Source organism: Macrobrachium rosenbergii, chromosome 56, assembly GCF_040412425.1.
Source record: "Macrobrachium rosenbergii isolate ZJJX-2024 chromosome 56, ASM4041242v1, whole genome shotgun sequence".
Classification (NCBI taxonomy): Eukaryota; Metazoa; Arthropoda; class Malacostraca; order Decapoda; family Palaemonidae; genus Macrobrachium; species Macrobrachium rosenbergii.
Window position 1 is genome coordinate 72,983,863 of NC_089796.1, and position 12,500 is coordinate 72,996,362.

At 35.9% G+C, this 12,500-nt stretch overlaps 1 protein-coding gene and 1 long non-coding RNA gene across 2 annotated transcripts in view; both read right to left on the reverse strand.

Moving 5' to 3' along the window:
* The window catches only part of LOC136836551 (uncharacterized), a 196,995-nt gene that overhangs the window by 149,119 nt on the left and 35,376 nt on the right, over positions 1 to 12,500 (reverse strand). The gene's annotated exons all lie outside the window — the stretch shown is intronic.
* On the reverse strand, positions 6,002 to 9,894 carry LOC136836619 (micronuclear linker histone polyprotein-like). The gene is made up of 3 exons (XM_067101082.1): positions 9,809 to 9,894; positions 6,737 to 6,946; positions 6,002 to 6,610 (listed from the first exon to the last, which is right to left on the reverse strand). The coding sequence occupies exons 1-3, from the start codon at positions 9,892 to 9,894 to the stop codon at positions 6,238 to 6,240; spliced, it is 669 nt and encodes a 222-aa protein (XP_066957183.1). The 3' UTR covers positions 6,002 to 6,237.

Here is a 12,500-nt window from a genome sequence, read left to right on the forward strand (position 1 = left end):
TCAGTTGATAACTTAGAATACCTTACAATTTTAAATTATATTATTTATTTCTATTTTCTGATTAATACTGCTGCCAAATAGACGAAGAACACAGATAGTCTTTTTGGCACAATCGAGCTGACATTCTTCCATCTTTAACAATCAACAACTCTTCATAAAAAAATTAATTTCAGAGGATTAGGCGAGAAGAATAATTGTTCTTTTGCAACAGGGCAAATGGACTTTAAAAGGGAATGATAAAACTGACAGGCAAGCAATGTGGAGGGTGCTCGGGATATATACAGTAAGACTTAATGTGCTGACTGTGATTGAAAGTTTTTATGAGGCAAGTGAAGTGAGTTACAATATGTACGGTGGGACAGTGAATGGTTTAAGTATAAAAGAGGTTCTATGCAGAAGGCTGTTCATGTATGCATGGCTGTTGAATCATTTTATAAGTGATTCTTCTTCTTTTAACGTGCCTTTTTCCCATTTGTATGGGGTAAGCACGATGCCTTCTTTTTGAAGGACTTTGATTTGGCTTTGGGGTAGACTTTGTAGTCTCGATCGGCTGCCCTGCCTGTCATCGCTTAGACCCCGGTAGCGTATGTGCATGTATTGTACCAGTCACCAGCGCCCTTTTTCCCAGCAGCGAGGAGACGTTGAGCCGTTAGGTCAATAAGGAAAAATGATACGGTGTTAGCTGATGATGGAAGAGAACCTGAAAAACTGCAAAGATGGGTAAAAAGAGTTTGCAAATGATATCAGCAGGAGAAAGTTAAAAGTAAATGCTGGAAATAGCAAGGCACTGAAAATGAATAAAAGCCAAGGAGATGGATATATGAGTTTCAGAATACAAAGTGGAAGAATACATGTGGCTGACTCTTACAGATATTTGCTAGTATTTTGTAATGAAGAAAGCCAGGATGAAAATAAAGCAAGTCACGAAGTAGAATCTGCAAAACTCTAGAAAAGAAGAGAAGCATCCGCGGAAGAAAACGTTGTTGAGCCAACTCTCCTTTATGAGAGTGCAATGTGAATAATTAATGGGAGTGAAAGATGAAGAAGAGTGCTCCTAAAATGAGTGTTAGCTTTATACAGGTTGTGTTTGAAAGGTTGTAGGGTGAGATATGTAGAGAAAGCAAGATTCAGAATGAATGCTGGGTTAGTGAGAGGATCAATCAGTGTTTGAGGGGCATTGGGCTTACAGTGACGATGGGAGACGATGGGACGTTGAAAAAGAATGTATGCTTTGGGATGCTTGGGAGGAAGGAAAGGGAAATCAAGACAGTTTTCCCTGCATAAGGTGGAAAAAGCAGGTGTCCAAGAAGTATGCATTAAGAAAACATAAAGCTGAGAGGCTTCGTGTATATGAGGAGGGGTCAGGGTGGTGGGGAGGGGAGGGGGGGGGGGGAAGGGGAGGAGGAGGGGGATTTACGCTGCTGATACATGAAGTAGTTAGCGTTTTCCGAAGTTTTCTCTTTACAGGATAAACGTAGCAGTGACTGTTGTTGAAAATACTTGTGAAATAAATACAAATTACTCATATCTAACCGTGTTTTTGTTCCTGGCATGATTATTAATAACCATTTGCCTTAAGGCAAATAAACATTAGATCTGTTAATGCAATCAAATACTGTACATACTGTACGCTCAGAGTCTTCCTTAAAGCTATACTTACTGGGTTATACAATTACTGCATCAAAGCTACACATATTAACAATTATCTCTAGTGAGCAAATAATCATTTGCTCTTTACTAAACAATCTTTTTTCACCTGTATAAAACATATTAATTCATATGAATTTGTCGTATTAAAAACACTGTGATGTTACATGTCACTTTCGATAAAAAATATCATTGCTTATTTATAGCGCGTTTTGTGTAACGTACTGTAGAGAGAGTATTAAAGCTTCTTTAATACTCAAGAGTGTTGCTTTCAGCCTTTTACTTTTCATCCGTTCCTTTAGGTTTCTTCCCACCTACAAAGCTGTCCAACTTCTTCAACTTTGTCTTGCTCCAACTCTCAACCATAATTTGGGGAAAACCTTTAATCAAATTAATTGACTTTTTATATAATAATAATAATAATAATAATAATAATAATAATAATAATAATAATAATAATAATAATAATAATGGTGAAGAAATCCACAATGGTGTAACTCTAAATATGTATTAAAAATATATGTACAAAAGTTTTGTATATGTATTTTTAATATATTTTACTTACACCATTGTGGATGTCTCCACCATGTTTGTGACTCATGCTATTATGAGATTTTTATGAATAATAATAATAATAATAATAATAATAATAATAATAATAATAATAATAATAATAATAATAATAATAACTTAAAGGAAGTGGATATAAAAGCCGTAATTATACCCCAACGACGAAGCGCAAAAACTGTTTAAACCCAGTTTGTTTCCACCATCTATAAAAATATAAATCTGCACTATCGTTCCCTCCGTACCCCAATGCCATAAAACATCACGCAAAAAAAAAAAAATAATAAAATAAAAAAAAATCGACCCAAACTGCAAAAACCGAGTCATCTTTTGAAGCTTCACAACTGTCGTATTACCCCGAGAGCGCATTTAAAAATTTGTGATTTTTTTCCCCTCCTGGTTATATGAATCCGTAGCAGTCCCAAAACAATTAAGTCTGGAAATTGATTACACTGACTCCAAACTTTGTCATGGTTAAAAAAAAAAATTAGATGGAAAAATGTAAAAAGATATTAAGGATAAAGGAATATGAGATCCACTCATTACATAAATCCAGATGGAAATATCAAAGTTATTTTATGAAAAAAATTAAGATAAACTTTGTCATGGTTAAAAAAAAATTAGATGCAAAAATTTTAAAAGACATTTAAGGATAAGGGAATATGAGACCTACTCATTACATAAATGCAGATGATAATATCAAAGTTATTTTATGAAACAGAATCAAGATAAAACTTTGTCATGGTTAAAAAAATTAGATGGAAATATGTAAAAAGATATTTAAGGATAAAGGAATATAAGATCCACTCATTTTATGTATACAGATGAAAATATCACAGCTATCTTATGATATTAAAATATTAGGATCAAGCTTTGTCACGATAAAAAATATTTCCACAGAAAACAAATGTAGAAAGATATTTAAGGATAAGGGAATATGAGACCCACTTATTATATTCTTACAGATGAAAATATCAATTCTGTTTTATGATGAACAATTAGGATCAAGCTTTGTCATGGTCAGAAAAAATTTCGACAGAAAAAATGTAAAAATATTTTTAAGGATAAGGAAATAAGAGACCCACTCATTACATAAATACTGATGGAAATATCAAAGCTTTTTATAAAAAAAAAAGTTTTGCTATGGTCAAAAAAAAATTTCGACAGAAAAATTTAGAGATATTTACGGATAAGGGAATATGAGACCAACTCGTGACATAAATACAGGTGGAAATACAAAAGCTATTACATGAAAAAGAATTAAAAGGATATTTTATTTATCTCTTATAGTCGGTCTCGCCTGTTGCATCTTCCAGCAACTTGGGAAAATTTTAATGCTTCTTGTTTACATGACTTCCAGCTTCAAGCAATACATTCCTTAGATTCTCAAAACTCCTCATTAAGCAATTTTAAACTTGGTACAACCTTCAGACCCTAGTAACCTTCCGCTCTAGGTAAACTTCTAGAACCTGGGACTCTAGTTGACTTATGCTCTAAAGAATCTCGGGCTTTTATTACATACAGTCTTTACCCGTTTTTTTTCTTTTTTTGTGGACGAGAAATTCTATTTCGCCCTGCATAAAAGATAACGGTTACCTAAAAACATAAGTTTATGCAAAGATGCTTTTGCAATCTTATTACGTAAAGTAGGCAAGAAACAATGATATAGATATACAGTACATACTACAATATAAATTTCCTACTGCCAAACAACAAAGACATTAATGGTGTTTCGGCTCTCAGAATTGTACATCACTCGAAAAATAATAATAAAAACATCTATGGAAATATTTTAAAACAATTCATTCACATAACTTCTCACCCATACACCTGAGGAAAATGCATGGGAAAATAACGACCATGTTTAAGCAGGACAATTTTACTTTACCATACTGCAACGTTAAATATTGTAAAATATCATAATTAAATCAGTGAACAGAAGGAATTCTCCTGCCTGATCCAAATACACTAGAATTCTACTCAAGTCAATTGACAACAAACTGAAAGAAATTCATTCAGAGATTTTTGCTGCACCAGAGTGTATTTCCTGGATTCATTCTTTTGTGTGTAGCGGGACAGCCGCTGCATGCCAGGGATAGTACTTTTGAACTCTCCTTCCCTTAAAGTGTCCTACTGTGTTCCCAGCTCCGAAATGTCGGGTGAAAGTCGAGACAGCAGTAATGAAAACATTCACATAAAAATATCTTTCCTCCTCAACCGCGCAGCTCGTCTAGGCGCGCCATTTCACAATCGAGCATTCGAGGCTAATGCCAGCTACACCATTCAGCTTCCGCTTTCATCAGTTTTACTGGAATTTCATTCATTAAGCGCAGCAGACAGACCGAGTGGCCAGCTTTCAGCTGAAGTGCGGACTTGCTCTCCTCAAACTATGGTCCATTAGCACAATATCGCGAGAAGTTCTAGACGAACTCAGATGAAACGGGAAATAACTTGGCGATTTCGAATGGCGGAGTCGCTCTTGTAGCGGGAAGGGATATGATGTGCCCAATGCCAGGCTTTCTGTTCTGCTTCAAGTATCAACTTTGAACTGAACTGAATAGATAACTTAGGCCAAAGGCCAAAAGCACTGGGACCTATAAGGTTATTCAGCGCTGAAACGGAAATTGACAGTGGAAAGGTTTGAAAGGTGGAACAAGACGAAAACCTCGCAGTTGCACTACGAATCAACTGTTACGAGAAGGTGGAAAGTAAGATGGAAGAGGAAGAAAGCGAATATGAAAGGAGGTACAGTTAAAGGAACGAAAGGGGTTGGCAGCTGGGGACCGAAAGCACGCTGCAAACAACCTTAAGTAATGCCTGCAGTGCACCGCGTGAGATTGCACTGGCGGCACTACATGAACGGACTGGGCCTCATCAAGAAACAGAAGATATGATCAAATTGTATTGCTCAATGTTGGCAAATCCTTATCATTAAGCATAGCTTACAATTCCTAAGGCCCTTATTATCATTTCTCTTCTTCCTACATTTCCCTTTGCTTCCTCTTATTCTTCCTAATGAACACCATATTCTTTGGAAGCTTAAATTTCAAGTTAATGGTCCCTACGGTGGGCTTGTTCCATGTGAATAGGTTCCATCTATTGAATAACAATAATAGTAATAATAATACTGCTTTCCCAATGTTCGCCCAACAGAAGTGTCTTCATATAATGAACTAACAGCTGTCCTCCTCGCTACTATTTCTTCTTCCCTTGTTCTGAAAATCTCCAAAAGGCATACTGCAAAAATCTACTCTTGATTCCCCGCTCTGGTTATTACCATTCCTCTCGTGCCACCGAGGCTGACATTTCCTCCGACCCCGGCTCGATTGTGTATATGTAATACCCTAGTTAAAGGAAAATAACTATTCATCATTTGATAATTATCCTATGCGCTCATACCATCTTACTAGATGTTAATCAGTCTCTTTTGCATAACTCTGACAATTCAATGCAACAAACATGTTTGTGAGTATATATATATATATATATATATATATATATATATATATATATATATATATATATATATATATATATATATAGTATATATATATACATAATATATATATATTTTTGCATAACTCTGACTATTCAATGCAACAAACACGGTTGTGTGTGTGTGTGATTATATATATATATATATATATATATATATATATATATATATATATATATATATATATATATATATATATAATATATATATATATAAATAATATATATTATAAATATATAAATAAATACACACAAATATATATTATATATCTATATATATGTGTGTGTAAATTTTTGCCACGCATCATACCTGAATTCCTGACCATTTTTAAGCCCAAAATATCGTTCAATGATTCATAAGTCCCCAAGAGGAACCATAAACGATAAAGTTACTTCAAACTGATAATGGCAGCGGATGAAATTAAGCTGAAGAGTAATCTAAAAACTCCAAATTTAACCAGTGCATATCGAAAAGAGCAGAGAAAAAAATAATAAAAACCAAATGAACAAGGAGAGACGGTTTCCCGTTCAACAAACAGCCTTGTAGAGCGGGTTGGAGGTAACCAGCCTCTCCTCCCCCTTCCCCTCTCCCCCGACCCCGCCCACAGAGGCCCCAAGAGCTTTGACGCCCGAGGCGTTGAATGTCACATCGCCCTCGAAATTACCTTTCCTGGATTCTAAATTGCCCTTCCTGAATTCTGAATTACCTTTCCTGGATTCTGAATTACCCTGCCTGGAATCTGAATTACCTCTTCTGGATTCTGAATTACCTTTACTGGATTCTGAATTACCTTTACTGGATTCTGAATTACCCTGCCTGGAATCTGAATTACCTCTTCTGGATTCTGAATTACCTTTACTGGATTCTGAATTACTTTTCCTGGATTCTGAATTACCTTGCCTGGAATCTGAATTACCTCTTCTGGATTCTGAATTATCCCTACTGGATTCTGAATTACCTTTCCTGGATTCTGAATCGCCTTTCCTGGATTCTGAATTGCCTTTCCTGGGTTCTGAATTGCCTTACCTGGACTCTGAATTACTTTTCCTGGATTCTGAATTATCTCTCCTGGATTCTGAATTGCCTTTCCTGGATACTGAATTGCCTTTCCTGGATTCTGAATTACCTTTCCTAGATTCTGAATTACCTCTCCTGGATTCTGAATTGCCTTTCCTGTATTCTGAACTACTTTTCCTGGAATCTGAATTGCCTTTCCTGGATTCTGAATTACCTCTCCTGGATTCTGAATTGCCTCTCCTGAATTCTGAATCTCATTTCCTGGATTCTGAATTACCTTTCCTGGATTCTGAATTGCCTTTCCCGGATTCTGAATCACCTTTACTGGATTCTGAATTGCCTTTCCTGGATTCTGGCCACCCAGGTAACACGACCCCCTCCCTTTAAGAGCAAAGCCCTGCTCATAAGAGACGAGGCCACCAATCTAACTCAAGTATTTGATTATGGCGTTCTCCGGCTTACAGTATATCACCTGGCCTATTAAGTCTCAGCAATAAACTGTCCTCTATTAGCGCTGAATAGAATAGAATTTAGAGTTTAGGCCAAAGGCCAAGCGCTGCGACCTATGAGGTTATTCAGCGCTGAAACGGGAATTGACAATAAACAAGTAAAAAAATGCTCCGAAGTTTCTTCGGCGCAGTCGAGTTTTCTGTATATTCAAGGCCAGCGAAGACAGAGCTATCTTTCGGTGGTCTCGGTATAATGATGCACGATCCGCGGCCCATGAAACTTTAACCTAAGCCCGGTGGTGGCCTATCCTCTATCATTGCCAGAAGCACGATTATGGCTAATTTTAACCTTAAATAAAATAAAAACTACTCAGGCTAGACGGCTGCAATTTGCTATGTTTGATGATTGGAGGGTAGATGATCAACATACCAATTTGCAGCCCTCTGGCCTCAGTAGTTTTTAAGATCTGAGGGCGGACAGGAAAAGTGCTGACAGAAAAAAGTGCCGACATAATAAAGTGCGGACGGACAGACAAAGCCGGCACAGTAGTTTTCTTTTCTGAAAGGTGTAACAGGAGGAAAACCTCGCAGTCGCACTATGAATCAATTGTTAGGAGAGGGTGGAAAGTAAGAAGGAAGAAAGAATATGAACGGAGGTTCAGTAAAAGGAGTGTGAAAGGAATTGCAACTAGGGCCCCCCAAGGTAACCCTGCAAAGAACCTTAAGTAATGCCTACAGTGCACCGCATGAGTTGAAATCTGTTTTAATCATGTTGTGATGCTGAAGGAAATACCTGATAAAATTCATCCAAGGGATTATAACTAGATTCTACTGAAACAGCTTTCTTTTAACATTCCATAAGCTTCATGTTTGTTCTAACATTAGAAAGGTTACCGCTTACTGTGTTGTGATGCTGGGAGAAATAACTGATAAAAAGCATCGTGGGGATTATTGTAGATCCTACTGAACATTTCTATTTTAACTCTACAGTAGCTTTTTGTTCGAACATTAAAGACGTCAGCGCTGAATTCCGTTCAAGCTATGTTGTAACGATGGAAAATATATAAATGAGATAACAAACGGCGTCAAAAGGCTTATTAAGCAGTTTCCATTGAACAATTCTAATTAAAACTAATTAAAAATTGCAGTAATATAATGTTTATCCTAACATTATCAATCAATCATTTCCTGTGGCACCCACGGGGATGCATAGGGCCTCGATGAACTCACGCCGCCACATTCTGTCCTGGGCTAAATCCTCAAGATCTCCCAACACTTCTCCCGCTTCCCGTATCACTGTCCTTAACCACGTCTACAATGGCCTACCTCTACCTCTTCTACCAAGGGCAACCCACCTCGCTGTATCTCGTACTATTCCCTGTCTTCTATACACATGGCCTAGCCAATTCCAGCGTGAGAATCTAACATACTCATCGACTGGCTGCACCCCCGTTACTTCTATAATTTTCTTATTTGATATCCTATCCCTCCAATGAATTCCTAATATTCTTCTGAGCGCCTGATTTTCAAATGCTAAGAATTCATTATCCGAAGTCACTGTACTGTACCATGACTCGTGCCCATAAATCAAAATACTCCTAACCATGACCTTACAAATTTTGATTTTTGTACGCACAGAAAAATTGCTATTATTCCAAATATTTTTAAGCATTCCCATTGCCTGATGAGCCTTTTTTTAATCTTTCCATAAATTCTGTGCTCAGAGAACCATCCTTATCTAAATAAGTACCTAAATATTTAAACTTATCCACTTGCTTCACAACCAAACCTTCAATTAGACAATCCTGCGCATTTTCAATATTCATATTCATGATTTCAGTGTTTCCACTATTAATAACCAAACCAACCTTTCGACCTTCACTCACTAGACAATCCAAAACACTCTGCATCTTTTCTGGTCCCTCGCAGATCAAAACCATATCATCAGCATAATCCAAGTCAAGAAGTTTCACATTTTCTCCCCAGAGTATAACTGCATCCGTTCCTCTGTTAACCCTTCTCGTAACGTAATCCACGACCAACACACACAACAGAGGAGATAGAATGCCACCCAGGATCACACCAGACTTGATATTAATAAGGATATTAAAATGAAATGCCTAAAAAACCTATCAATTGTTACAGAAAGAAACGAGTGTTCTGTTTTAACACTAGGGCAAACTGAGAACCACATTCTCACAGAAATGAATAAATAAACAAAATTAATTTTAAATAAATTAACTAAAAACATTTTATCGGCAGAAAGAGCCGAAGTCGATAAATTCCGAATGTACCATGTATATATATCAATCGACTAAAGGGCTTTTAAATTTGCATTTCATAATTATGAATATATTAAAACAATTTCAGTTGTAAGCTAATATTATGCATCATTAAAAATTCATTATAAAAAGCAAAATATGGCTCCCAATTTGACGAGGTTAAAGCGCACACTATTTTTTCCCTCGTATTGTTCACCATCATTTCGGTAAAATTATGGTTGAATGTTATTTTTTTATTCGGTTTTTCCTTATTGTCATGAACTATTCCACTGACTTTTCTAACTTAATTATCAAATGCTATTTGTATATTTAATTTCATTATCTGTCTTAATTTCTTTCTCATTTCCTACAGTCTATATCCCGAAGGCTTCATGGACTTTATATGCTCGTTCACATTTCTGATGGTGATAATATCAGCCAGGCTTGTTGTACACATCACAATGACATCGACATAATAAAAATGATCTTTATCTTGTACAAAATCAACACAGTTACTCTTCTGACGGATATATACATATATACATATATATATATATATATATATATATATATATATATATATATATTATATATATATATATATATATATATATATATATTTATTTATCTATATTATATAATATTGCCAGATATATATTGTTTAATATCGAATACACTATGCGTCGGGAATAACACACACCCACCAGCAATTAAAACAGATAAGTGTTTGTCCCTTGGCAGGATTCAAGAGCTGCCTGGTTTAGGAACAACGACAAACAGTGACTCTTGACCACCTGACTATCGACAAGATTGTATATGTATATATATATATATATATATATATATATATATATATATATATATATAATATATATATATATGTATATATATATATATATATATATATATATTATATATATATATATATATATATATATATATATAATATACATATATATGTATATATATATATATATATATATATATATAATATATATATATATATATATATATATATATATATATATATATATATATAAACACAAACGTTAACGATGGTTGCCATCACATCTCACTCTCAGCGCATTAGCTTCTTAAGTAACAGTAACCTTGCAAGCACAGTGTGAGGACAGAGATAAAACCTTACAACAATAATGCTGGATTAAGATTAAAACATCTGCTCTGAGCGAGAAGGAAAATACGCATGTAAAAAATGCGCCGAAGTGTCTTCGGCGCAATCGAGTTTTTTGTACAGCGTATAATCAAGCCCACCGAAAATAGATCTATCTTTCGGTGGTCTCGCTATCATGCTATATGAGCCGGGGCCCATGAAAATTTAACCACGGCACGGTGCTAGCCTGGCCTTTATCGTTGCCAGAAGCACGATTATAGCTAACTTTAACCTTAAGTAAAATGAAAACTACTGAGGAGGCTAGAGGGCTGCAGTTTGGTATGTTTGATGATTGGAGGGTGGATGATCAACAACTAATTTGCAGCCTTCTAGCCTCGGTAGTTTTTAAGATCTGAGGGCGGACGGACGGACAGACAAAGCCGGCTGAATATTTTTCTTTTACATAAACTAAAAAACCCTACAAGCATTGTGTCAGAACGAAAATAAAAACCTTACAAGCACTGTGTGAATAAACATGCAAACTTGAGAGGCATTGTGTAAGAGCAAAATTAAAATAACTGCAAGCATTTTGCAGAAGTGAAAATACGGCTGAGCATGTTATATGAGAACCTTCATTGCTTGTGAGTGTGTGTGTTTGTGTGTGTGTGTGTGCTTTGAAAGAGTTAAAAATTTCCAGTGTCCAACTTAGTTTTACCATATGAAGACTAGAAATTTTCTACTAAAATATTTGCCAAATTAAGTACTAATTATACACAAATCAACAGAGCAGAAATCCGGAAGGTACTGAAATTCTACAAGCAAGCAGCGACCAGACAATTATTGTCAATTTCAGTCACCGGGAGGCATTTGGCAACCTATGCAGTTACCTAAGGATAAGAGCTACGACGAAAACATTTCTGTGCTTTAGATGAATGCATCTGACGTTGATTTATGGATTATAGAATTTAGGCCAAAGGGCAAGCGCTGGGACCTATGGGGTCATTCATCGATGAAACGGAAACTGAGAGTAAAACGGTCTGAAAGCTGTGACAGGAGGCAAACCTTGCAGTTTTGCACTATGCAACAAGTGTTAGAAGAGGGTGGAAAGTCAGATGGAAGAAAGAGAACATGAACGGAGGTACCGCCTAAGGAATGAAAGAGGTTGCAGCTTAAGGCCGAAGGGACGCTGCAAAGAACCTTAAGTAACGCCTACAGTGCCCCGCGCGAGGTGCACCATCGGCACCAGCCCGTGATCAACTTGACTCTAAAAAATGAAATCCATTACTTTGGCTTTTTTTCCAATACAGACGGTCGCATAAATTCAGTTAACACAGTTTTATTGTTTACTAACAAAATTTTAGCGCTTTTTATGTTATTCTATCACTTTTGGTTTATATCTTTCACATATGGGCAGCTGACTATTGAAACTACTTTCAAAACTAACAGCCCTAGAGGCTTGTTTCCTAAGATACTTTTCATATTTTGATCAATACTAATAATGTACAAAAACGTAAAAGGCAACAATTTGAGGAAGGTTATCTACCTATCAACACCTAGCATAATTGCAAAACCACGAACAGAAGGAAAAAAAAAACCTGTGCTTTTGAACAAATAAATAGGTGTCATCACCGAATCTGAACGCTACCTGAAACCTGCCCTAAATAAATAATTACGATCTTTTCTGAGTCCATTCCCGTATAACACAAAACCTGAGGCACAAAAGGAATGATTTTTGTCATGCTGGTTAGAAACTTAATTAAAATCTGCTGTTTACAAATTAACTCCCGTGTTTGGAACTGAACCCTTTTTGTCTTCATGTAAACCCCTGTTGTTTGCAAGTGAAGTCTCTCGTAATTGTGAGTAAAGTATAGAGTGTGTAAATAAACAAGTCAACTTGCTCTCTGTAATACACTGGATCCATTCTGTTCGTATGCTTTATAAGATTGGCTTGT

What these genes read in the sequence shown, in the direction of transcription:
- LOC136836619 (XM_067101082.1), bottom strand. Translation starts at nt 9,894, where the DNA reads ATGTGTACAACAAGCCTGGCTGATATTATCACCATCAGAAATGTGAAC. An exon ending in AAGCCTTCGGGATATAGACT is followed by an intron (nt 6,947 to 9,808) that starts GTAGGAAATGAG and finishes TTCAGAATCCAG; the next exon opens with GAGAGGTAATTCAGAATCCA. An exon ending in AAAAGTAATTCAGAGTCCAG is followed by an intron (nt 6,611 to 6,736) that starts GTAAGGCAATTC and finishes TTCAGATTCCAG; the next exon opens with GCAAGGTAATTCAGAATCCA.